This window comes from Thermobia domestica, chromosome 9 (assembly GCF_964235325.1).
Source record: "Thermobia domestica chromosome 9, izTheDome1.hap1.1, whole genome shotgun sequence".
NCBI classification, from domain to species: domain Eukaryota; kingdom Metazoa; phylum Arthropoda; class Insecta; order Zygentoma; family Lepismatidae; genus Thermobia; species Thermobia domestica.
The window spans coordinates 93,434,108-93,462,082 of record NC_137462.1 but is presented as its reverse complement, the minus strand read 5'-3'; the positions used below and the strand labels follow the sequence as shown (position 1 = coordinate 93,462,082).

At 36.3% G+C, this 27,975-nt stretch overlaps 1 protein-coding gene across 1 annotated transcript; it reads left to right on the top strand.

The window, feature by feature from the left end:
• Positions 1-982: 982 nt before the first annotated feature.
• On the top strand, positions 983-26,966 carry Der-2 (Derlin 2). Its single transcript, XM_081771563.1, has 6 exons — positions 983-1,379; positions 6,186-6,251; positions 15,804-15,971; positions 18,340-18,462; positions 24,208-24,371; positions 26,435-26,966. Exons 1-6 carry the CDS (start codon positions 1,287-1,289, stop codon positions 26,571-26,573), a joined length of 753 nt encoding a protein of 250 aa, XP_081627689.1. The 5' UTR covers positions 983-1,286; the 3' UTR covers positions 26,574-26,966.
• Positions 26,967-27,975: the final 1,009 nt, after the last annotated feature.

The following is a 27,975-nucleotide window of genomic DNA, read 5'->3' as shown; positions in this document are numbered from 1 at the left end:
GAACAAAATGAGACTTGTTCTATTGGCTTAATGTTTAGCTAACACTCTTGTTCTCATTTTCCCAAAAGATGACGATATTGGGCCTCATTCCAAAATTGGTGGTACACTTTCGGAGACATGAAGTTATGGTTTGCGTTTCAGTTTGCAATAAAAATAGTTATAATTATAAATAGCTTAGTATAAAAAAATGAGATCTTTAAGTTTTAGATCCCACGCTGACTAAGCTAAAGGAGATGGTGATTATGAGAAATGTATGAAATGTTGGAATGAAGAAATTGGGAGGAAACGATAAAACCCCGAGAAAACCACCAGCATGGTGTTTGTCCACCACAAAATCCACACGGCGTAGCTTAGTATGCATAGCAGTTAATAATTGATTTTCGCGTTACGTTACTCTCTGCAATTTTTGCAGATGGTGATACAAAATGAACCACTTTTCTTCACAACACATAAGTAAGAGATCGTTACATATCTTCATGCCTGATTGGCTTTGGTCATTGTAATGAATAAGGTCCCCTTGTGCAGCATTACATATGTACAATATATGCCAACAAAATGCAAAAATGGGTATGATCGGTATCATAATGTTGATTTTGAACTTTTGAAAGTTACGTTTAGCGTTAACTCAAAGGAAATTTACTTGTTGCAATTTTACATTTTTTTGCAGATAGTAAATTATACGAAGACTGGTAGAGAATAGAACTGTATGTGTTTACAACAGTAGGATATTACTATATGGTGCAAGTAACGCAAATGATGTAATCATCTATTCCTTCACAGACTCTCTACTGTATACAGTATAACACAATCCGCTTTATGCAGAGTCGTTTCGATATATGATTAGTATCCTACTAAATGTTTGACTACTGCAGGAAAGATATGTCAGTCGACTCTTTAGAATGGCTCTAATCAATCTTCAAAATGACTCTATATAAGGCCCGATATGTTTCATAGAGAAGTTTATTGAAATTTTGGATATCTAACTGGCAACATTGTGTGTAACATGGCGTAAGTTGATAGGCGGTAGCAGAAATTTATCGTGATACGGACACATATGTGATGTATAGTCGTCCATAACATGAATGATCATTACATTTCAAGTACTATCTAGCTGGACAAGTATACAAGTGTTAATATGTTGTTTCTTTATGTGAAAATGTTTTCTGAGAGGAGTTGATAAGGTTTCAACTCGGAGTTGAAGTATTGTGTTGAGTGACGTTGGCGGATTTTATGTTGCTGAAGAAATGACATTTCGTATCATATGTTGAATATTATAGGAGAGCATAATGGCATACCAAACATTCCAACAAGAATATATGCAAATGCCAGTGGTGACAAGAGCGTACACTACTGCATGCGTTATAACAACATTGGCTGTGGTAAATGGATATACTGTTATTGTACTTGATAACTTAAGAAATTTCATGTTTCTGAGATTAATTTTTTGTTTACTATATTCTTATAATTATCCAATAATTATATTCAATAATTTAACTGTTGTATTCTTTTATAGCTACGAAATTCTATCTCTTATGTTGTAATGACTATGATCGTTATATGATGACCATGTATACAAAGGATGATGTGTCTTTTCGTAACTGGCCAGATAGTACGATGGCTGATGCAACCCTCATTCTCAGCTATTTTTGTTAGAGACTTGGGCTTGTGTATAGCCCGCTCCCCCCAGTTCTTTGGCACCGGAACTGGAAAAGTCACCACCACCACCACTACTACTACTAATACCGGTACTACTACTACAAATGTCGAGAACAGAACCCAACCAACCCCTGCGGGGCTTCTAACCCGTTCCTAGTAATACTATTGCTGCTAACTACTACTACTACTACTACTGCTACTACTACTACTTATAAGATTTACATATTAAATCTTTATAACATGCGATTCCGATTCATTATGAACTACTATGAATCGTTAGAAACATTATGATTCGTTAAAAATCACTTGGGAGCGGGCTATACTCAAGCCGAGACATAATATCACACATCAGATTTTGACATAAATTAATTTTTGTTTTGTAAATTGTGTTAGAACATTTTAAGAAGAAAATATTTTGCTTGGATCCAGTATAGGTGTATTGTCTTGAAAAATGACTTCTTTAGATTGCAGTCATATTTGTGCATCTGTAGTTTCATTAAAACGTTAAAAAGGTTTTCATATGTTTTTTCATAGGTACAGATTTATATTATATGGTTCTATGCATAAATTCATTGCATGTGGGGCCTATGCTTCTTTTCCAGTAAATTGACTTCTTGTGTCAATAAATAATTTTTGAGATGTGGACTTGCATTACTCGGTAACTCTTTAGTTTGGGCAAGGCGATGATATCTTGTCACTGTTAATATTATTCACAAGTTGCCACTTGTTCCTTGCTGTTCCTAATTCATACGAATGTAGTTTTTATATTTTCCCACTAGATATCGTTACAGTTCCTGATGCACATAGTATTGCCGAGCGAGCGTTAGTGACTGAAAGCGGGTTAGAGCCCCACAGAAACCCCCAGAGTTATATGGTAATGTAAACGCGTAACTCTGCGCCGTTGCTGTGTTATAGGTCCGAACCTAAAGGAAGATGTAGTTATCCAAAATCCATTACTACCCTTACAATGCAACGTGGCAACATCGCAGAAGTACTTGCCCCTAGGAAATGACTGTATGGTTGGGAAGATGTTGCATGAGGATGATGTGCGGTCAAGAGAAAACACGAACTATTACGGATTTCATACCAGGGGTCGTGCATCAGTCTAGCCAGCATTCATATAGTGAATAGAAGCTTTGTTTTCCAGGAGGCGGATACCTTTAGTCAGCACGCTACGTTCTTGGATTGCACAGGATTGTGCAACGCACTCAGCAGTGAAATATAGTATATCCTGGTAATTGTGGAACCCTTTGTCTGGAAAGCGAGTAGTAAAACCCCATGTTGATCCCAAATAAACGTGATCACAATTTTTGTCGCTCAGAGTTGATCACGGACTTCCTTTAATGGCGGTACGTCGGCACGCTGTTATTGGTTTGAGTAGGTTTTCCTTGATTTTCTTCACTCCCACCAGGCGAAGACCAGGATGGTACCTTCTAAAAGGCCAGGGCCAATTCCTTCCCAAAGCCTAGATACACGTTAAAGACCGATGTGATCCGGAGTTGGAGGTCCGAACCTTTCCTTGAGTCATTTCCTTGCATGAATACATAAAGAAAGAGAGAACGAAAGAAGAAATAGCAATCTAAAACATCTCTCCAATAACTGAAAACGTGGAATTCCGTGTTCAACTCTGAGCGGCCAAGTAAGGATCACGTTTACTTAGGATCAGCATAAGGTATTACTTCTTTCTTTCTAGGCAAAGAGTTCCACACTTACCAGAATATACTCTGCTTCACTGGGGTGTGTTGCGGGATTCTGTGAAATCCCACATCGTGGCATCCTGATGAAAGGCGTCCGCCTCCTACAAATCAACCCACCCATTCATTGCTCAAATGTTTGCCAGACAGTTGCACGACCCTGGCTATGGAATCCGTCATAGTTCGTGTTTTCTCTTGACCACACACTATACTCATTCTTCCTCCCCCCAACCATGTCGTTATTTCCTAGAGCCAAGTACTTCTGCGATATTGCCACGCTGCTTTCTGAGGTGCAGTAATGGATTTTGGACAACTACATCTTCCTTTAGGTTCGGACTTATAACACAGCAACGGCGCAGAGTTACGCGTTTACATTACCACATAACCTATGTAGGTATACAGGATTACACATGTAAAATTCCATTGATCTATGATCTTTGGAACTGGGCCAAGATAAAACTTTCTCGCGCACATCTCGTTAGCCGGCTAATTTCAAAGAAATCGCACGTGTATAAATTACTCAGAAACTGTTGATTTGCGGCTCCCGGTTCATATAGGTGAAAACGTTCCAAAGTACTTGTAGTATATTCCCTTGCAAGGAATGCATCAAATTACCAGTCACCCTATAGTATTCGCGCCGAGTCGTGATGCTTGACCTAGATCTACCGATTTCACCACCCAATAGAACGCGAGGGTGTGTTCCGGTCGTCAACCCCCACCCATCACATTTTATCAGTGTCGTCTCTCGCGCTACACGGAAAACATCTCCTGAGAGTACAGTGTTGTCGGATTGGGGCCAAGTTCCGTTTTGTTAATTGCTTTTTGTTGCATTATATTCTCATTGTTACTATTAGTGTTTTTGTTACCGTTTTAGAATAATTGTTATTGTGGTTATTGTTGTGCAGTGCTATTATTGGTAATTTTTAAATGTTTTTTTTAAATACTCTTTTACACTGTCTTCAGAATTTGGCAACATTGTTGGCGAATTTCAGCTGTTTGACGTTTCCCCAAGTGTACGCTCGGGAAGCAGCTCCACGAATTGTACCGAAGTTTTCCGATTTATCAGAGCTCAAGCAATGATTGGATTAGAGCCCAAGCTTCACGACTCGGCGCGAGAACTATAAAACAGGGTGCAAGTAGCTACTCGCCCGGTGCGGGTGAGTTTTCAATATCACTATTGTTATTTCAAACAGTAAAGACTAGAATGTGGTCTAGTAGCTTTTTTCTTGGGCTGGTAAAATTTTGTTGCTTATTTGCATCCCTGTACTAAAGACACATAATATTCCGATATATTTTCATTGTTTGCATACATGTGTTTCAAAGTAGCGTAACACAATAACGTAAATTTTACACTTATGTGGATCTCAACTCTCGGACATTTTTATAGTTGAGCGTCATGAGTTAGCACATTGACTTCAGATACTTCACTTCATATACTATGCCTACCAGGGTTAGCTGGTTAAAAAACAAACAAAAAAAAAAAAAAAAACCAAAAAACGAAAAATGTTCGTGAAAGTGTATGTGTTCGTAAAATCGTGATGAATACGAATACATATTTGTGGGTTATCACGTTTCACTCCCGTATGTTATTCGTATTGTATTCAGGTCTACATTCCCCACTCATTACTCAAAGAGATTATACCACAAAAACAACTTTCGTTTTTTATAAGTTTATGAATGTTTCTTTTGTGATTTATTATAGTTTATTATTATTGTTATGCAATTGCAATCAAAGAAAAATTCTAAATATTGTTTCGTTTTAATAATGTTTACTATTGATAAAAAAACATCGAAATGCAGTACTTTTTTTTGGGAAGGGATCATACAAACCCCACGAGAGACATTTATTGAAATCAGAAGTATCTTTGGTATCTATTTATGTATAAATGGGTCAGAGCCAAAGTGGACTCAAATAATTCGTATCTTTATTTACTTTTCTTAGTGATATGCAAATTAAGTCGTTGTATTTCTTTAACTTTGACTAATAAAAGTCGTAGTGAACTTACTTGGACTAAATTAGTTCTTCTGTACTCTGCAGTATTTTGAAATTGTCCATATATAATTCAGTATAATAGTTTCACTTGTGCAGCTGTTTTATCGTTTTGTCCTTCTTAAATGACTCTTGACAATTATATTAACAAGTATGTAAAGATGAGTACAACGTATTTTTATGAGGAGTCCTTCGTGAGTCGGCAGACGTATCGCATTTGTGACCAATTAGTCCCGGTTTCGAGTTCAAATGGAGGACAGTTTCTCTCGGGTGTAAGCTGAGAAGCGGTTTGGATTCCGCTTTAAGCGTATGTGGCCTCTTTCAGCATAAACCGGTTGTTGCATAATAACACCAAGACGAAACAAACTTATTTCTATCGATATGTGATATAAATACATAGAGCAAATTATTTAAACCAAAAAACCCGTTATTTTTTTTTATTTTTATTTTTTTTTCAATAAAAACCATGGTTTTTGCCAACCCTGCTAGCTACCTTATGGGGCGAATCCATGCATAACAGGTCCGAGTTTCATTAATGTATTTATACGTAGATCCACATCTCACAGGTAAGAACAGATGTTTATATTGTTTATGCACTACCCTATTAAAATATTACAAATTTGTTCTGTAAATTTTACAAATTTAATCAAATTTCAAACATAAATTGTTATGATGAATTTCGAACGAAAGGGAATGTATCATTCATCCAAATAAGGACAAAATGATTTTGGCTTGCACGTTACATCTCGAATCACATACATCTATTGCTGACTTTAATGATTTTTTTTTTCAAAGAACTATTTATTTTAACATTCCATAAACTTCCTTTCTTCATCTCTTTACAGCAACTTGATTTGGTATCCCCATTTCAACTGTACTTCAATCCAATTCTTATTATAAAACAAGGCCAGGTACGTAGAAAATGTGTATTTTTTTAACTCTGAGAATTTAAAGTACAGTTATGTGTTAAATCCTCAGTCCGTAATTTAAATGCCCTTGCTCTACTACTCCTAGAGGTATTTATATTGCTTTATATAGCGTCCAGCGAAAGGTTAGAGACGAAGTAAACAAACGTAGTCGTCGAAGAAACAATTTCATAGGGAGGAAAACACGCATTGAAAATAACCACAGAGGAAATCATGTAAATGTGTGTTAATGTCACAATATTTGAAATTACCAGTTCGCTATACTGCCAAGGGAAAGTAATGAATACACTTAAAATTAGATTGTTTTTCACGTCGCTTGTTAAAAGTTTTCCCTTCTTATGTTAAACGACACGAAGTGGAGACTCCGCCTTGACTTGAATACTCTTGTCAAGGTTGCCAACTTAACATAACGGTAGTTCCGCAAATTAAGAAGTTTCAGAGTTTTTTTGTTGATCACATCGTACCCTAGGTATGAAATTCTTGAAGAAATTCCTTTCACTTAATATGTTTAAAATAAAATTCTCTTATAGAGTTCCTGGGGGTGCATAACGTGACACTATTGTGAGAAGTTTTTAAATCCTACTTTGAGCTATGAACCAAAAGAACTATTAACTTATTAAAAAAAAAAAAAAAATCTTACATTCAGATGGTTCAGCTCAGTAAAGGAATCAGGTTAGCTAACCGGAGCGTTAAGGCGATCTACTAAAAATGTCCCCAAGAGCTGCTAGTAGCTTGCGATCACTGATCTATAACATATACTAGTGACATCCCTAATTCCACAGTTACTAATGTTCAAATACAAACTCTTCTGTTGAAGCGAGCTCCTTCGTGGCTAAGCGGTTAGCGTACGCGCCTTTGGCGTGGGAGACCCGGGTTCGATTCCCGGCGGGAGCTCATGTGGTTCGGATTCCACGTTAATCAGTAGGTCCACGTCTCATATAGCCTCGCTGCTGAACGGGACGCTAAACTAAAATCAAATAAAAAAAAAATCTTCTGTTGAAGCATTCCAGTGTGAAGTTTTCTTTCTTTCTTCAGTTTGCGTTTGTATATGGGGATATTGGTATGATATTTCGAACAGCCATATCGTAATAACCGTGTTTCAAATCATATTATACTTTCCAACCCAGATTTGATTCAACTATAGCTTGAAATATACAACATTGGCTTCTGACTTTTATGCAGTCTTTCTGCGCATGTCCTTTAAACAGAATATTTTAATAAAGTGACAAAACTTACCTTTGCACCCGTGATCATTCTCTTTTAGTTTATGTTGATATTTCAACTCGCGCTGGAACCACGTTCGCAGCAGTTTGTTACTTTTTGTAGGCTGGAGCTTATATAATACCATCGTTGCCTGCTTATGCAAGTCTTGTGAAGAAAATGAATCTCTGATTCTTTAGACTTCACTGTATTTCTTTAACTTTATGCGCTCCAGCACTTCTTTGCGATTACTATCGGCCCACTGTTACACGATAATAACTGCAAATAAAGTGTTAACGTAAATAAGATTAAAGATATATATAATGATGTCCGGGAATTAGAGGTTAATTTTCTTTACTAGACTTACATAAGCGGACAACAGTAATATTATAGGGCCTAAAAGCTCCTGCTATAAAAAATAACAAGTGGTTGCGAACATGACACTAGCACGAGTCAAAGTATCAACATAAATTAAAACAAAAGGACCACGGGTGTAAAGGTAAATTTTATCATTTTAATTAAGGTGCATCCTATAGCATCTATCATTAAATAAAAAGTATTTGAAGTATATTTAAGTATTTCTGTTCAATTGTTGTGTGTTTTATCAAATAATGGTAACATTACTTTTGGTAACATTACATTAAACATTAGAAAGAGCTTATTACTTCTGGCAGTCACATATTTTATTCGAACGATTTTAGCGGACTTAATACGAAACACATGGCGAACTCATCGAGGCAATATAGTAGAGAGGCCAGTGATAAGAAATTCGGTCGGCGCCACGTGCTTTTGTTAGTCTGGGCTCTAATCTTTCGCTGGAGAAGGTTTAGGAGAACAATTTAAGATCATAACCTCTAGAGTCGACTTAATTAAATTTCACCAGAGTGTAGTTTTTCTGACTCCTAAAAAACCCGTACAGGTGTACATTTCGCTGGACGGTTTTATCCTAAGTATACGGGTACGGTGGGCCGACCTGAGGAGTTAATTGAATATGTGTATGGTAAACTTTCATATTTATAACGAGGTTATGCAGGGTATCCCACATAAAACCGGCACACCTCACGCACGAGATTCAAGTAACACCTTAGCAGTAATAATGATTAGATAACAATAACGTTAAAAGAGTTACCTGTTTATAAGAGATTTTGGAAATGATGGCTATGGGCATCAAGACATCGCTGATCTCGTTTGATGATGTCACTAGCAACATGCTGTAATTCTTCAGGCGTGAGGCGTACCGGTTTTATGTGGTACACCTTGTACTACGGAACACAAACGAAAGGTATCATAGCAGACTTATATATAAGCTTCTTTAGTTGTGATTTACTTGTGAAATCTGTATATTTCTTCAAAGTTTTCTTTATCTCAATTTATGAATCATTCCATTCTCATTTTTGTATGATTGTCCTCTATTGTATAGACGTTAAGTTGTAAAAGTGATAACGCTTGCGAGTAAAAGAGTATATAAAATTTATTATTATTTCATGGTAAGTTGTCGGGTGTTGAAATTAATGCTTTTGAATCTTTATATAGAGTAACCATTTACCGTGAAAAGCCCTTGTAACTTGAAACTATTCGACAAAATTTAATACATTCTGCAAATATCGACATAGGGACATTGATATTTTCTTCAATATCACCAGACTTGACAATATTGCCAACCCAGCATAAAGCTGTATTTTTAGTGTCACTACGTCAGATTGTTACATATTTCAGATCTTACATGTCAAAACTATTGATTACTCAGTGTTGCAAGCTAGGACGCTGTGTTCGACACTAAGTTATTTCCGATGTGCATTGAGATACCCTCTTAACTTGATTATTACTGTTGTAGATGCCTCCAAAATTTAGATATTTACGGATGTTTGTGATGTTTGTAATATGTTGCAGCATATTTAGTGTGTACACTGAATAATAAACATGGTATTGTAAGTCCTTGTTTAACATGTAGATTTGAAGTATGTAATAAGCTGACATAATGCATGGGTAGTATTGCATCATTCCCTTGTTGATATTTGCATGTTACAAAAGTTCACCGAATTCTATGTATTAGTTCAATTGTTACGAAGGGATTTCAGAATCAGAATAACCCTTTCAGTCACGAATTTTTGTTACATGGTATCTATCTATCTATCTATCTATCTATCTATCTATATATATATATATATGTGTGTGTGTGTGTGTGTGATTATTTTTTAACGTTATTTGAACTTATTAAACGTAAAATACACGAAAGTTTTAAATTTCACTTATAGGTTGCGAGATTGTGACTACCATTACCTCGAACACTCCTATATATAGGACATTATGACCAGTAGTAATAGGTACATCTAATAGTACAGAATGGTATTGACTGAAGATGAATTTTATATATACCTTATATTATGTATTTTATTGCGTAATGTGTTACAAATTTATAAGTACACATATAACTAAATCAGAAATCTTCATATCATATGAAAACTCTCATTCTTTATTCTGAGGAAAGAACTGAAATAGTTTTTGCCTTTTGCTATGCATAGCGCTAATTTGCACTTGGAACATACAATATATGTTTTACCTTTGCAACTCTCCCTTTTATATCTTGATTGAGTTTTGTGCTCAATGTACTCTGGCAAATGTTGAAACCATCAAAACGAACGTCTCCTATTGGACGAATACCGGATACTCTCTTTCCTCAAACATTTGATATGACCGTGCGAGGGCCTACCCCTCTTCCTACAACCCTTTTTCCCAGGTAGCATGAAAGCTTCTCCAACACACTAGCGAAAATGAATGAGATCTATCATCTTCTTTTCGGGAATTTTTAATTGTACGCCTTTTCTTCGGTATTCGAGCCAAGAATTAGTAATGACCATATCGCCGCATGCGTAAAGAAACGTAATGTCCATTTTCTAGACCAAATGAAGGAACGGTATAATGCAATTAGAAAATTAAATTTATCCACTTCTCCCATGCTCATTTTATAGTGTTTTATCGCTTTTGGTCTAGGAACTTACAATATTGCTCTGTTTCCTTGTCCCATCTTCTGTATGTGTTTTCATTTCTAATTCCAAAGAAGTTATCTACTACAAATCCATTCCGAAACCCTGGCTCCCAGTACACTGTACCAGCGGATGACCTAAGTTTCCCATGATAAGATGTATTCCAATAAAGGTTTCAATGTCATCAATATTCGTGGAACGGGAATTTGCAACATTTTTTGAACTGCATACAAGTTTGTTGCAAATACCATATCAAGAAGATCGGAAGTAAAATACCTTGAGTTGGATTTCGTAACTCAACGGTATTCACAAAACATTCCATAGGCGATGTCTCAAAGCTGGATCCTTGTATCCAAGTAATATAATTTTCCTCGGTCAGTCCCTTGTCACAAAAATACTACTTCCGTAATTCTTTTTCAGTTAGGCACATATGGACATTATTGGTTAACACGCTCGCTAACTGATTGCTTACTATTAACGTTCAAATAAGCAGGATAATTATTTGATTGTGAATCAAAACTCGGATCGTTATCTGGTACAGGATTTGATTCCAATTCTTCGACGTCCAGTAGTGATTCAGACTTCCGCTGGAGAATAAGCTCTAAAATCCTAGAGCTCGTCACCTTCTTCGTCAGACAAACCTTCTAAATCTGATATCGCCACTTTTGATCAATAACAGAATTTCATCAGAACTGAATTTCTTTCTCTTTGCTTTAACTCCTGGTTCACCTTTTCCACAACACCTGAAGTATTCTTCGTCCATTTTTGAACGAGCAAAGATAAAACTCGTCAAACGTATAGCATGGAACTTAGCAAACTGCGTACATAATGCTTTGTTCACGTGTAAATCGTTTTCGGATTCCTAACAAATAAATCCAAAAAATATAACCTAAAAGCAAAATAGGCAAATAAAAGTCACATTGTGCTATATCTAGCACAATTATATATATATATATATATATATATATATATAAAACGTTGAATGAAACCTTATAAATTTCTCAAAACTAATTGATTGATGTATTTTGTATGTAATTTATTAGGAAAAAAATAAAATTCTCGAATTTTCTTTTGTTTTAAGGCTTTCGACCTGATTTCAGCGGAGCACTTCTTCGATTTCATTGTTTAATGAAACCCGCCTTCAAAATATCCATTACAACTATTATAATTTTGTATAATTGTTGTCGGAACTTAAAAGAGAGACCTTTAAAGATACGACGGGATCAATGATAGTATAATTTAGAAAATAAAAGGTTTAAATTCACTGTCCTATTTATAGGACAAGGTGACTGAAAGGGATAAATTATGCATTATATACAGGGTGATTCAGGAAGAATGTCACATAATTGTGAAGTGATTCTACATGTGAAAATAAACCGAAAAAGCCCTATGAACATGTGTCCGATTTTTTATCGTTACGGAACTGGAGAGGGTTCAAGGCTACACACATCCATGAATGATTATGAAGACATATGTGAACATTACTTACCGAAATACTGTGTAGGCGTTCTGGTGGACAGAATAATGATGGAACAAATGACTGATCAATCCCGCAAGAGGTGTTCAATAAGTCCCCCAACCATCTTAATGCACTTGTCAACGTGTTAGAGGATGTGTTGTATTGCACGTCGAACATCATATCGGCGGGCAACAGCGTCGGTGACGCTAGTGACAAGTTCTTCGTGTGTATCCACCTTCGTAGCGTACACATCCCTCTTTAACCAGCCCCATAAACAGAAGTCTAATGGGGTTAGGTCGGGTGATCTGGGAGGCCCGCCACGGCCAATCCACCATTGAGGAAATGTGTTATTCAGATACTGAGATACTTGTCTGGTACAGTGAATCGGTACTCCATCATGTTGGAGGTACATTTACCGTCATTGCTCTAATGTCACGTCTTCCAAAAGTGTAGGTATGCCTTCTATCGGAAAATGTACGTATGCTTCGGCTGTCATGCGATTTGGCAGGAACACAGATCCTATCACCAGGTTATTAATCATACAACATCAGACGTTTACTGAGAACCTAACTTGGTATCTTGTTTCCCTAGTGTCATGTGGGTTCTCCATCGCCCATGTATGAGAAATGCGGGTGTTCATGATACCACTGCCTGTATATGTAGCCTCATCTATAAGTAAAATTATTACACGACTACTCTGTGTACAGTCAACCATTCACAAAATTGTTGTCTGCTTACTGTATCACCTAGATGCAAATGTTGCACGGGCTGCACATGGAATGGGTAGATACCTTCGGAATGTAACGTACGCCACAGTCGCGTTTGTGGAATATCGAGCAGACGGCTAATGCACCGTGTACTCGTGGTGGGACTCCGTTGTACCATTACAAGAATGTCTTCTCTCTCCTCAACTGACTGGACAACCTCACGTTCTGATGTTAACGTGTACAGTAAGTAGTGCTGCGGATTCATGTAATGTTTGAAAAATCCTGGGAAATACCCTCACACAAGGGGTTCGTCGTCTGGTATTCTGTCACAGCCGCGCGAGCACTGCCATTACAGTACCTGTACACAAACATGTCTGCGTATTCCGCATGGGTGAACGTATGCGTCATATTGATATTCAGGGACACAATGGGCTTGCTCAATTAAACAACACTCAAACACGATACGCACACAGCCTCACGACTGCTCACTAATCCAAACCTCGATTGCACACTGGGTACGCTTGCAGCTGTTACCTCTGCAGAAAATCGCTCAGTAGTTTCAGAATCAGTCGATGCAATGTGTCGTACTCTTGAAAAGTGTCACAAACGTGTAAATATTGCATGGAGACAAACTGGTTATTCAAAAATAACTTCTCGTTAAGGTGAATTCATTAGGACTACAACAAATGGAATAGACGCTTAACTGCTTCGGAAGTAGCAACAGAACTACAGAAGAGCCATTCGCAGTTGGTATCAGATAGGATGATGGTCCGAAGTCTGCATATTTTTGGTCTTGGAGGTAAGTTGCAGTAAAGAAACCATTCCTTCGAGCAGGAATCATTGCAAAATAGTGCTCTTGGGCAAGAACATAAACACTGGATCGATGAACAATGGATGAGTTATCTGGATAGTCGAATCAACATTTAAACTTTTGAATCTTCAACGTAAGATGTTTATGCATCGCTCTCCCAAAAGCGCTTTCATCCCGACTGTGTAATGCCTTCAGTAAAACACGGAAAAGGAATTGTTACTATATGGGAATGTTTTATAGGCAATCGAGTCAAATCAACGGAATAATAGACAATAACGTTAACACAAAAATTGAGGTATGCAATTCCATTAAGAATGTGGCAACAGGATATTGATCCCATCCCAGTTATGGAGTAATTATCTGCAAAACAAAGAAGATGCTCACATTATCATGAAAATGAAGTGGCGGCCACAGTCTCGTGATTTGTTACGCATCGAATTACTGTGGAATGAACTTCACATGACAGTCCGTGAACACATGCCAACAAAAGCTGAAAATCTCTGGGAGGCTCTTCAAAGCTGATCAAACAAATTGCTTTAAAGCTCCTATCATGACTAAGGTTCAGCACTTTGATGAACGCTTACTAGCTCAATGGAAACAAAGCAGTGCATTTTCATTTCCTTACATGGGCAATGAGTCACTGTGTGGGGTAGTCCCAGAAGTATCCGACGTGACGTATAGATGGTTATTGTTTGAAAACATTATGGTCGAAAGTACCAATCCTAACAAAGCTTAATTTTGAAGACACTATGTTGTTTAGTATTTGTTCAGCAGCCGTCAATAGTAAACGCTCTCACTGAATTTGTAAACATTGAGAAAATAAAAAGTTATCGTTATGTGATACAATATTTTCATTTGAAAGGTCTCAGTTTAACCAAAATCAAAGTCGAGCTAGATTCTACTCTGGGAAAATCTGCTCCTTCGTTCACAACAGTAAAATATTGAATGCCAGAGTTTAAATGAGGCTGTATGAGCTGCAAAGACGAACATTGCAGTACTTGACTAAATGAAGTGACCACGCCAAATATGGTGAAGTAAATCCACAAAATGGTATTGGATGACCGTCGACTGAAAGTGTGCTAGCTAACAGATGTAGTAGGCGTTTCAAAAAGTCCTGTACATCGCATATTTACTGAATATTTGGACATGAAAAAGCTGTGGGAGAAATGGGTGCCCCATTAATAATAATAATAATAATAATAATAATAAAAAAAAAAAACGTGAGAATGTTTCAGTCGAGTGTTTGGCTTGGCGATGTTTCACAACAATAGAGCTAAGATTTTGCTTCTACTCATAGCCATGGATGAAACATGAATCCATTCCTTCGCACCGAGACGAAATAACAATCAAATCAATGAACTGAGAGGGGAGAATCGATTCCAAAGAAAAGGAAGATAGTTCCAATGCTGGCAGCTTCAGGAAAGTACACGATATCAGATGGGATTAAAAAATGACTTAGCATAATTAAGCTTTGAGATAGAACGTGTTGAAATTATGAATAACGCTTACTGTCAAACGTTAAAATATATATTTGGTCCTTTATGACAAATAGAAAAATATAAAAATTTACATTCCCTTTTTGTTTATAACAGAAACAAATATGAATGAGGTTTCAACATAAGTTCAACTTTTTCATACTCACTTTTGCTGTTGCTTGTACGCGTTTTCATCTCGCGTAGTTCTGTTCTAATTAAATAGTAATACATTTTTCTTTTTTTCATAAATTTAGTGCAGAAGATTTGTAATTACAATGTTCTCATTCCAAAATTAGGGCATAAAACTGAAACCATTAACTTTTCCCGAAAAGAAGACATCTAATACTTGTAAATTAAAACTGCCATTTTGAAATCAAGAACAATAAAAAATAATAACCACAATACATTAAAATTTAAATAGTTCATTACAGATATCACAGTGTAGATTGCGGGCAGTGATAATAGTCACTATAGTATCCAAAAGAAAATTAATACTCAACGAAATGATTACGAAAACGGAGGAACGTTTTCGGGTATCACGATCCTTATGATCAGATTCAAGTCTGAAAAGAAGGAAAAATAATAAAAACATTTGGAATAGGTAAAAGGATAAAAAGGTAATACGATTCAACTGTATAACTTCACGTCACAGATCACTATAGTAAATGAACCATCATTGACTAATGTAAAGTACATAGTACTGACATTTGGAAAGAACAAAAATGAACAGTGACTAGTGTAGCGTTATCAAGATTATTCATTTACCATAGTGTTCTGTGACGTGAAGTTGGTTAGTTTCTTCGAATTACCTTTATTATTTGTTTATTTCTTTTAACTCTTTTGTAGATGTTCCGTGTGCTGGCTTTAGTATAAATTGCTTATTTTTTATTTTGTTTTACAGGTATGGCGCCTTGTGACAGCATTTCTGTTCTTCGGAACAGTAGGTTTCAATTTTTTCTTCAATATGATTTTCACGTACCGGTATTGCAGGATGTTGGAAGAAGGTTCATTTCGTGGAAGAACAGCTGATTTTGTAATGATGTTTCTTTTCGGTGGAGTCTGCATGATAGTATCCTTTGCATCATCAAATATCATTAATCTTTAGTATATTTAGATTGATAAAGTAGCAATTAATTTGGATTTTGATATGTGATACATTCGTTTTTAAAGCTACAATTTCTAAGTAATAAGAAGTAAAATCACTTTTAAATAATAATTTATTATGTTCTTGTAACTGTGCAAACGAGTTGACATAATGAAGAAATATAATCGCTGTGAACTCTTTATTCTAATGAATTTCCAACTTGCGTTTTTGTTTGTTTGTTTGTTTTAAATTTTATTTTTTATATAAATTTGATAAGAAAGGTTCTATAACTATGAACTTTAAATTCTCACTATTTCCTGTGACATCAATTTCGTAAGATATAAACTAAAATAGTGACAGGATGGAAACGTATATGATTAAAAAAAAATGAACATATTTACTAAAATACTTAGTACTAATCAATTCCCATGGGATCAAGCACAACTCTACTTACTTCGGTATCATCTACCAAATCTTTGGCCTCATCGCCCTTATCTTCAACTGATCCATTATTATCCTCAGGAAAAACGATGCATAGGAATCCATCCCCACTTCCGCTATCATTTATATAGCGAGAATGCGAACAAGCGAGCTCATATTTGTAGGATATTTCGGGCTCTGGGTAAAAGGTGTGCAAGGTCATGCACCTATTCACGGTAGGAGCTCTTTATACGAGGGTCATTCGGAAAGTAAAGAACGTTTTGCGCTAGCGCGTGCGCGTGTTCCCCCACCCCCGCTGCCGCTGGGTTATTGACCTGGGCATGCTTTAGCCTCAGTCTGGCACCAGCTGCGATCCGCTATGGTCCGTTATTGCTTCGCTGTGCGACTGTAAAATGTGCGATACAATTACTGATCCCGCCAAGTGTGAGGTTCGTAGTGTGATAAGATTTTTGAATGCAAGAAAAGTGCGTCCGATAGAAATTTATAGACAAATCACTGAGGTGTATGGAAATGTAATGAATGAAGCATCAGTTCGTAAGTGGTGCATTATGTTTAATGACGGACGGACGAATGTGCACGATGAGGAACGCTCGGGCCTGCCTTCTGTTGTGACTGACGAACTCGAAGGAAGAATTGAGCGGAAAATTCAAGAGGATAGGCGACTTAGCCCCCAGTGACTTCCACCTATTCCCAAAGTTGAAAGACTTTTTGGGTGGAAGCCACTACGGCAGTGATGATGAACTTAAGGAAGCTGTTAGTGATTGGTTCAACAGTTTGGCGGCAACTGTGTATGCCGAAGGCATAGAAAAACTTGTACCACGGTATGACAAGTGTTTAAATTTATACGGCGACTATGTCGAAAAGTAACTTAAGTATCACATAGTATGTAACACAAATTTCGCCTTTGTATATCAGTTATTAAAGTGTATATACAAAAACGTTCTTTACTTTCCGAATGACCCTCGTACATACCTCAAGGTAAAATTTAATCTTGGAATGAACGAGACACAAGGGGGCAAAACAATCCGTAGAATGAATGGATAACCTGTATCTCGTTATCTCGGCAAGTTTTCAGTTTTGACTTTCCTTATTTCTGATTTTAAATGTTTAAAAACTTCTTACGTCTAATATTAAACGTTGACCAAGCTAAAATATTTCGACTCTTACTCAACTAAAGAAAATAACATATTTTACACGCAAATTTACTAAATTTGTTAGAATTTTTCTCCATTTTTTTACATTACAACGACTTCCCATGCTTTTTTGCAATCAACATAGCCTTTGAAGCTCGAATTTTGATGGTCGTAGGTGGTAAGGGAAAAAAAAAATATTTTAATCACTTTCGAGTTTTTGCCCCACTGTGAGACGGTTCAGAAAAGGTAAGAACAATAGTGCGCCATTTTAATATTGCACACCAAACATATCATTCACTCCTGTAAATAGTTTATTTATATATATATCCTGCTAGTTAACACAGTTAAGTGAGAGGATCATCATACATTAGTGTCGTTATTTCCGTCCGACCTCGTCAATCGTCGACTCAGTAACAAACATCAGTTTCCGTTTTATTTTATTTTATTTATTTATTTTTCTTCAGAACTAAGGAGATTGATACTCAAATTTCATTATGACATTTTCATTACCATTTACAGTTACTAACAAACTGCTAGATGAAGTAGCAAGTTGAATACGTGTATATATAGTAGAACGTATAGTTTTCAATTAGTTTCCATTTAGTAAGTTATTTTCGTGTTGTATTAGATGACAAAATATTCACCTTTATTATCCCGATTAGCATTTGTATCGCATTTCGCAGTGTTCGATTGAACTACAAAGGCACAAAGAAGTAGTTTATTTCTCTTGTTTTTTATGCCGACGTAGCGACCGAAGTATTTTCCTTAATAATAAACAGATTTTTGCGTTCTTTGTAAATCTGTTATTTCTAGGGCAAGCATTTACTATTATGTTGGTTTACGTGTGGTCAAGAAGAAATCCTTATGTCAGGATGAATTTTTTCGGATTGTTACCCTTCCAGGTAGGCTATGAAATATTAAATTTATGAATTACATGTAGTAATTATTTTTGTTTTATTAGAGGTAAAATTTAATAATACCGGCAGTTTTTTTTTAAAGAAAGTGTTTATATTTTTAAAAATTAATTTATTGTTTATGTTGTAAATTTTTAAAAGCAATAATTTCAATTAAAAATTAACAAAAGTTTTACATAATTAAGCAACACCGAGGTTATGAAGGATATGATCTATTAATAATGTGGGCTCGAATGACGAACAAGGCTTTAATCCGTTGCAATTGGCGGATACACAAACCATCATACTAGTTCAACCCTCAGAGTCTAGACGGTTGTACACCAGATTATCTCGCTTCCGAAAGAAATGGATTACTGGAAGGCGTCACCATTACCGGCATAAGAAGAACGAAATGAAGTGAAATTTCTAGTTTAATGCTCCACGTTTATGTCGTTTAGGCTAAAGGAGACGGATGATTAACGGAAGTGGTAATTATATGAAAGAGTTGGTGGAATAAGAATGTGCGAGAAAACGGGAGAACCACGTGAACACGATGTTTCTACCATAAACTCACATAGCCTGGGATCGAACCAGAAACCATTCACATCAGAGGTGAGCGCTCTACCCCCACCGTACCCCCATAAAAAGGACGAGTATGTGTAAATCGCACTGATTAATTAACTTCGAATAGGTTTATTCTCAGTGAGCTTCATTAGGGCAGTTGTTTGTTTAAAGGAATCGTATATCATTTTTAAGCAGCGGTGCTTTGTGAAAAGGGAGCTATAACTTACTGAGGTACCCAGACCACATGAATTCTCATTAAAAATCACACTCGGATGTCTTGCGCCATAGGTGAGAACGCTAACCGTGATGGAGCATGTTAAAGAGGATTGTATCAACTTCTATAATTGAAGGATTGACTTGGATGAGGGCTCAACTAATAAGTTGAAATTTTAAGATGAGATTCTTCTTGACTTTTTTTTTTTTCTATGAAGTTCTCATGTCTTCATTTCTACAGATTGTATTAACGATAAATATGTGGAAACCACAAGCAATGTAAATTACAGACTTGTCTGTAAAACATGACACGAAAACTAAAAAGAAAAAGAATCGGAAAAAGTATCGTAAAATTTCTAATTTGTTACGTGAGCTCGGCGTTCAGAAATGATTGGCACTACAATTAATTTGTTTTCACAGGAACCATGTATTGAACAAATGATTACAGTGTATTTTAGAGGTATTCCCCGGCAATGTCTATGCACCTTTGCCACCGTTCTGGAAGCTTCCTTATTTGTGTAGCAAACCATTCTTTGGGGGTATCTCTGTCACTGGCGGACAAATGCGTGGAGTTCATCATTTGTGTTGAACTTTTTACTTCTCATGCCCTTTTTCATTTGTGTCGAATAAAGCATAGTCGCTAGGAGCCAGATCCGGCGAATATGGAGGATGCGACAGTACACTCAAACCCTAGTTCATGCACTGTGGTAATTGTCTGGCGACTGACATGTGGCCGTACATTGTCGTGTTGGAGAGGAACGCCACGGCCCCATTTTCCTTGTCGGCGTTGTTGGATGCGTCGGCGGAGTCTATGCAGTGAACTGCAGTAGCTCTTACTGTCGATGGACGTATTGGGAGGGAGCCATTCCACCAGCAGTATCCCTTCCTGATCCCAGAAAACTGTCGCCATTTGTTTCCGCACGAATAGTCCCATCCGTGCCTTCTTGGGACGAGGGTTTCCAGTATGCCTCCATTCCATGGACTGGCGTTCCTTTTCTGGAGTCTCGTAGAGGAACCAAGTTTCGTCGACGGTGACCAGACGCTCAAAGAACTCGGTCGGATTTTCACTGTACTGTTGCATCAACTGCTAGCAAATCTCCACACGCTTTTGTTTCTGTGCAACGGTGAGGTCATGAGGCACCCATTGTGCACACACCTTGTGCAGCTTCAAATCTTCATGAATGATAGTGTAGAGGGAACCCCGTGATAGACCTGTTTCTTTCTCTAGTTCATCAAACGTGATTCTCCTGTGCTCCATTATCAAATCATTCACTTGCGCGGCATTGCTTGGTGTGCGTGCAGTTGCAGGACGCTCAGTGCTTTTGTTTTCTGCAGCACTGTCTTTGCCTTCTTTGAATTCGGATACGCAACGAAACACGGATCTGCGACTTGGTGCTGTGTCCCCACATACGGCTAATAATCTGTTGTGGATGTTTGAAGTATTCACTCCTTCCCTCCAGAGAAACCACGCTGTCCACCGTTGCCCATGTGTGTCCCTGTCCACCAGCGTCCTGACAAGTTGGAACAACTGCTGCTACAATGTGCTACCTACGAACAGAAACAGAACCATTTAGTGGGGTTTGATACTACTATAGTCTATCTTAATGCATACATCAACAAACATTTCAAACTGCTACTTGGCACCAGTTATAGGGGGAAGTGTCAATCATTATTGAAGGAACTAAATATATTGATATTGATTACAGTTAATCTCTCTTATAGTTTAAAGCTGTAGTTTCCAACCGGTGTGTCGCGACATAACTAGTATATCACGCAGTCTCCTGGAGCGTGTTGCGAAATTTTAGAATTTAAAAATCACTAAGCATTTAATAATTAATTAAAATCAACCGGGGACACTACCAGTGAATGCTTGCAGCAGGAGCAATAATGATCATCAGTACTACGTAGTCACTGTTTCATAGAAACTTTACTATTATAATTTATATTATTATTAATAAAAATCAAACAAGTGTGTCGCGATATCCTGGGCGTTCAGTAAATTGTGTGTAATCAGTTAAAAAGATTAGGAGCCATAAGTTTAAGGCATAAAGTAATGGTTGAAAGTATTTATTAATTAATAATTTTAAATGTACAGTTTTTGTTAGATACGTAGAGGATGAATTGAATAAAGATTTTCTGAAATAACTATTTAAATGTTTAGAAAAAAATGTTTGTGAACGCTTGTAATTATCTTGCTTCATTTTCTTGATTTTTTAAAGTTATATCCCCTAGTTTTTGTTTAAGGAAACTGTTTTTGTTGATGCAAGAAAAAAAATATCCATTTTTTTTCTTTTCTTTCTGTTTTTAAATAAAGACTCTTGATGTTTGTAGTTGGACAAATAACAATAATAGACTAATCATAAAGAATTTGAATGTTGAAATTTGTTAACAACAGGTTAAGAAACCGAACATACTGCATGTTCCGTGCTTTCTTAGAAGCCAATAGATTTCTAACGCTTGTGCCTTCCTCAGTGCGCGGCTCTTCGCGCAAAATGCCTTTTACATCCTGAATTCATATTAAATTATCTTTATTTCAGTTGCAAATTACAATCATTAACCTGTTAAATGTGTAAATAATTTGTTCATACGAGTTCAAGTTGAATGTGCTGTTCTCATTCTTCCAGTATACTAACAGTAAATATATCACACTTAAGTCAAGAGTACTGTTGCGGCGAATCTTCAGTGAACAGGCTGAGTCTTTTTACGTAAGACTTCAGAATATCTGAGAAAATAAACATCGGACGAAATAAAAAGTTAATATTTTTGAAGGGAAAATTCATCTGTAATTAAGTTATCTCCCCTCGTAATCCCTCTGGAGTGAGTGGAAGCAACTGTGAAACTTTGAGTGGGGGCCCCATTTTTTATTGCAGATTCGGATTCTACAGGAAAAAGTAAATAAATGTTGTTAGACACATGTTTTTCGATTTGTGATAGATGACGTTGTAATCAGTGGAAACTACTTTCACCAAGGTTTCTTCAATTGGGAGCCGCACGTTTCATTTCAGAATAATCTGCAATAGACAGTATCTTTTTTTTTTCTTTCTTTTTGTCTTAAACGATTTCTCGACTCGTGATAAATAGCGTTGCTCTGCATTCGGTGTGAATTCAAATAATTGAAATGTGGTAGTGCAGTTAGGTCCAACGTGCGGTGATCGTACTTGGATACCCATCATTTTATCTGCTTCATCTCTCCGTGGTACCTTAGAGGCTATCCGATATTTTTTATGTTTGATACTTGTTTCTTTATTTGAGAAAGATGTTATTCTAATTGTTAATGAAGTTTGTTTGTCAGTCGCTTCATTCGTTTATTTTTGTATTTCCTTTAAAGTGTATTTTATTTCTCATTTTGCGTATTATTGATATTTCATTCAATTGGATATTTTTTTACTACATTCATTTGGTTGTTTCATTTTTCAAACTGCGTTTATTTGTTGGTTTTGAACTAGTCTTGTGTTTAGGTTCATGACTGAAGAGCGATGTTGCTGTTAAAATACTTGGTTACCAACTATGACTACCACCGCAGACTGCACCTGATTTCACTGCCACATTTGAATTATCTGAATTCACGCAGAATGCAAAGCTATCTTCTCCCACCAGCTTCCACGAGTCGAGAAGTCGTTTAAGACAACAACAACAACAACAACAAAAAAGTTTAATGCAGATTCATTTTGAAATGAAAAGTTAGTGCTCCCAATTCAAGAAACCATAGTAATAGTAAAACTAGTTTTCACTTATTACAGCGCATCTATTACGAATAGAAAAAAGAAGTTTCGAATAAAATCTGCTTACTCTTTCCTGTAGAATCCGAATCTGCAATTAAAAAATAAAATCCCCATTTAAGTTTCCAAAGTTGCCTCCATCCCACCCCAAGAAGGGGCGAGAGAGGTTAATTTCATCCAAGATGAATTTCCGCCTCCAAAGCATTAACTTTTTATTTCGGACATTTCTTTTCGTCAGATGCTTATTTCCCCAGATATTCTACGATCTTGAGTTAAGAAAGACTCACCCTCTATAATATGGGAGAAGCATTTGGCACGCCAACTGAGAAAAGTGCTAGCGTTCACTTAGATTGTATTGCTTCTAATAAACCACAACGTATTTAATAGGTTCCTTTTCTTAAATTTTGATTTATTAGTTAATATTGTTTGTATATTGTACTAAATTGGAAACGAAAACGCAGTGGTTTTAATAATTTTGTTGTGGGGAAAAGATTGGGTGATAATTAGAAACCAATTGTCGAATAATTAAACATCAATATTAGATTCACTTCGGAATGGACCGTAATATTAAAATACATAGTTTCCGTAGGATGTCTATTATCTTTATCGGTTAAATCGTAATTGCAACTGTTAATTCATCTCATATCTCATGCCACTAACTTCTAATGTCTTGAAATTTTATCGGTACATGCGTTAGTCGGTTATCATCTTGTTAGAATGAAGCAAAATAAGAAATGAGGAATTATCACAAAGAAACATCAGAAGATTCAGTGTAACATCCTTATACTCAGTTAACGTTTCTTGAAAAAGGAATTCAGATTATATATCACTCAAATTTCGTTTAATGTCATGTAGACTAATAGTTGTTGTTTCGAGTAATTGCTAAAGAAATTAGATCATATCGAAACTATTCGGTAATGTAATATTATGACACATTCCGAGGTAAGTCCAACATTAACATTCGCATTTCTTTCATTTGAAAATAGAGGCACTGACCGACATTATACTATCAACTTCAAAAATCTACTCCGACTTCATTTTCGAGATTATTTTATTGTTTACAACTGTAACGATCACTTCAAGAAATGGAGTATTAAATCATTAAGTTAAAATTAATAACATCAGGCTGAAACTAAATCACCTGTAGAAAAATTAGCCGCGAAAATGTGATTATCTAAGGAATTAAGAATCCAAAATTACAGAAATTTACAATTAACAGTTACATTCCAACTAACTTAAGCTTTTTTTTTTCTTACAGGCTCCATACTTACCGTGGGTACTTCTTGGTTTCTCTGTACTGCTTGGAAATGCAATTTGGGTAGACTTGATGGGAATGGCTGTGGGTCATATCTACTATTTCATGGAAGACGTATTTCCTAGCCAAAGAGGAGGATTCAGACTACTTGTAACTCCAAGGATTTTGTAAGTCAACTGTTTTTCTTTCTGCAGTATGCTACAGTAGGTTGATGTTAGGAAGTGTTTTGCGTTTATATATATTTATATAATTTGGATAATGGTTAATATCGTTGTCCGAAAGCAATGTTTCATCCGATATATTTATCGGATAACTGAGCAACTCGTCTCAACCCTATCTTGGAGCAAGTTCTAAAAGATTTCACATCACAGTATGGTGTAACAAAATGAATCTTGCTTTGCAGTGAAGTGCAACATGAGACACGAGAATTTGCAGGAAAGAAGGGAAACGCTGATGGAACACTTGGAGGAAAAAGCGGTCTACCCAAAAGTCAGCCACAGTGTACTTTTTAATACCAAATTAATAAATAAAATTGAGCAAAATTAGCTCAAAATTACACTTTTTTTAAAGTTGTTTTATTATTTCGACTTCGGATATCATCAGCAGAAGTAAAAGTAGCTGATCGAGTCAAATCAGAAATTACAACCTTCAAAATATGAAGCATTCACCAGCAAGTCAGCACTTGTAATCAGATTCAGTATCTTCATCTTAATAATTCTTTTCAATAATTAACATTTCCTGTTTCAGCAGTATACATTAATATATTATAATTCTCTACCATCACAACATGCAACATTAATTAAATGTCATCTTCAAACGTTGTTTCGGTGTTGGTATTGTTCGTGTAATGGCCTATATTAGCATAGCGTACAATTCTTTATTGACTACACTTGCTGGACATATACAAGTTTTAACATATAACTGACTAAATCATAAGTTTGGCTGACAGTATCGAAAGAAACTGCAATGGAGCAAAGAAATCCTCTGAAACTCCACGCACCAGAGGTAAGCGCTCTACCACAGCCACAGTGCCCCCTGATTTCTTCAAATTATCTATGATGTACCAGAATAAAGTGCACTCTCAACGTGTGTATTCATGTCAAATATCCTTTATGGGAAAAGCCTCATAAGAATCTGAAGTAGATAGATTACGTTACACGTCAGAAAACCTGTTTTTGAATTTTTAAAATTTAACAACTTTCTGCTTTAAGATCTGTTTTTGAGAGAGAAAAAATCATACAATTAATTTCTTGCAAAAAAAGCCATTAAAAGTTACAAAAGAAAGTTCCCTCAAAAGTGGATAACAGTATGTGACATGCCTCACTCTTCTTAGAGTATTTTCTTTGTTTATACATGAGAGTTTCTTTGTAGTCTTGAGAAAATATCCCCCTGGGAAATATAGTTAAGATATCTTTAAAGTACCTAGGTATTAACCTTGTTTATTCTTTAATTAAGGGAGGTCAGTTTATGGTTATGGTAACATTTTTGGTAACTTCTAGCAATAATGCTAAGAGTAAAATTGACGAAGCTGTAGGAACTTCGTTATAAGTTGATCAGCCAAGCCAGCCGAAAATTACACCTTTTTGAAAGGAGTGCATTTGTATCCTTTCTGACATTGCATACTCCTGCAGTCAAATAGAGCAGCAATGAAGAATGAAAGTTTAGCATTTCCGATAAAAGAAGTAACAGTGTATTAAAACGCAATAAAATTGACATTTCCAAAAAAAAAGAGCTGTATTTTAAGAGGAATGCTATAGCAGCACCCTATCCCAAAGCATTCATCTGTCATTGCGACGAAAGTAATGAATTTAACCAACCAGCAAAACTGACCAATGCAGATGATTACAATTCATGTTTAATTCATCCAAATCAATAGTATGCCGTATTATCAGGTGCTGTTTGGGTAGCAAATTTGACGTTGTAGAAGGGCAGGGCTTATATTTAAAAGTATCAACACTTCTTTAGTAGACCTGTAAAAGAAATACAAAAAGAGGACTGTAACCATTCATCTAATATCTTCTCGGATAAAAACTTGATTAATGCTAAAATAACAATGAGCAGCCTGCGCATAAAGTAAGAGCGAATTCTGATGTATATGTATTGAAACCCGTGATGTGAAAATATTGATTATAATACGTAGGTTTTGTTAATTTAAGATAAGACTATATGTTGAGATGTCATTGTAGATGCTTGTGTTGCAGTACTTACTATTGTCTGATATTTATTATAGGAAAACATTGTTTGATCCTCATCCGGAAAATGCAAATTATGCGCCCTTGCCTGAAGAGCGCCCTGGTGGTTTTAATTGGGGAGAAAGGCCGCAGCGACAACAACCTCAGCAACCCCAGGACAATGCACAGCAGCAGTGAGTGGTTCGATTCTTTGTTGTGCATATATGACTTCGAATGTTGGAAGAGGCGGTCCAGAAGGGACTGGCATTAATTTTGTTTATTGTTTTAAGACTCGTTGATAGTTTTTATTTAAATTAAATTATAAATGGCTTACTTAACCTGAGCAACATTTGACAGCGATCTTCATAATTAAGTGGTGTGTTGACAAAGAAAAACTTATTTTATATTTTAGCATTTCTCCCATGCTTTACAGAAGAATTGGTGCTTGTGAATGTATGAGGATTGAAATAATGAAATTTTCGCGAAGAGCTTGTTATAATTTGCTCAGATAAAATTTGAGACAAAAAAGATGGGTTGTACTGTCAGTGTTTTGTGATTCTTCATGGGTAGAATAAATAATATATTACGTAACATCTGTTTATGATCTTTCAATGTACAACTTTTAACTCCCAGTCTCCCTGCGAAAGTGTGAAAGTAATCCCAGATTTTTATTCTTGAATTGTTATTTTTAATTAGACTAGTCTCTTGCTATTTTTTCAACTAACACTGGAATTTGAATAAGAATAAAAGCATAATGGTGAGTTGAATTATTCTAAACTGCGCTCTCCTAAACACTACTGATATTATTTTCGTAGATAATAATTAACTGCTGTCCATCCGAAAACAAAATCACTTACTGTTCACAAAAGTAAACCCTACGCCGTTTTAGTTATATTATACATTGTATAAACGCGATGATTCTCTTTCTTGTTTCTTGCCCCTCTCCTCTTGCAAACCTCTGCGATAGCATCGTCTCCTATCGAAGAACCATGATATGTTACAGTATCAGGATAAGAAATATTGTTCAATATATTACAAAAGAAAATTCATGACGTAGGTTACTGCAGAAAGAAAATAGATGACTTTGAAGAATATTAAAGAATTCGTAATATCAATAAGCGGTAACAATCGTCAAAGTGCTACGCCACGCCATTGTATTCTTGCTTTTCTTTGCTTATTTCGATGTTTATATATATTTGGTCTAGGAATTAATTCGTGCGGGTGGACAAGAGATGGCGCAACGAACGGAGCGTCCCACAGTTCCGTGTATCCACACATGTGTTGCAAACCCCTGTCATCGCGTATCGTTCGTAGTATAGGGCAGTGGATTAAAGCGTCAACAACACCAGTTTGTAGTTAAGTGAACATGGCGCAATTTGTGCTTGATAAAGTGTTTTTGCGGGGTGTCCTGCTGCATTACTTTAACATGCAGAAAAGTGCGACTGAAAGTCATCGTATTTTGGTGGAAGTGTATGGTGACCATGCTCTAGCTGAGCGAACGTGTCAGAAGTGGTTTGCACGGTTTAGAAGTGGTGATTTCGGCTTGGCAGACCAAGAGCGAGCTGGACAGCCAAAAAAATTTCAAGACGAAGAATTGACA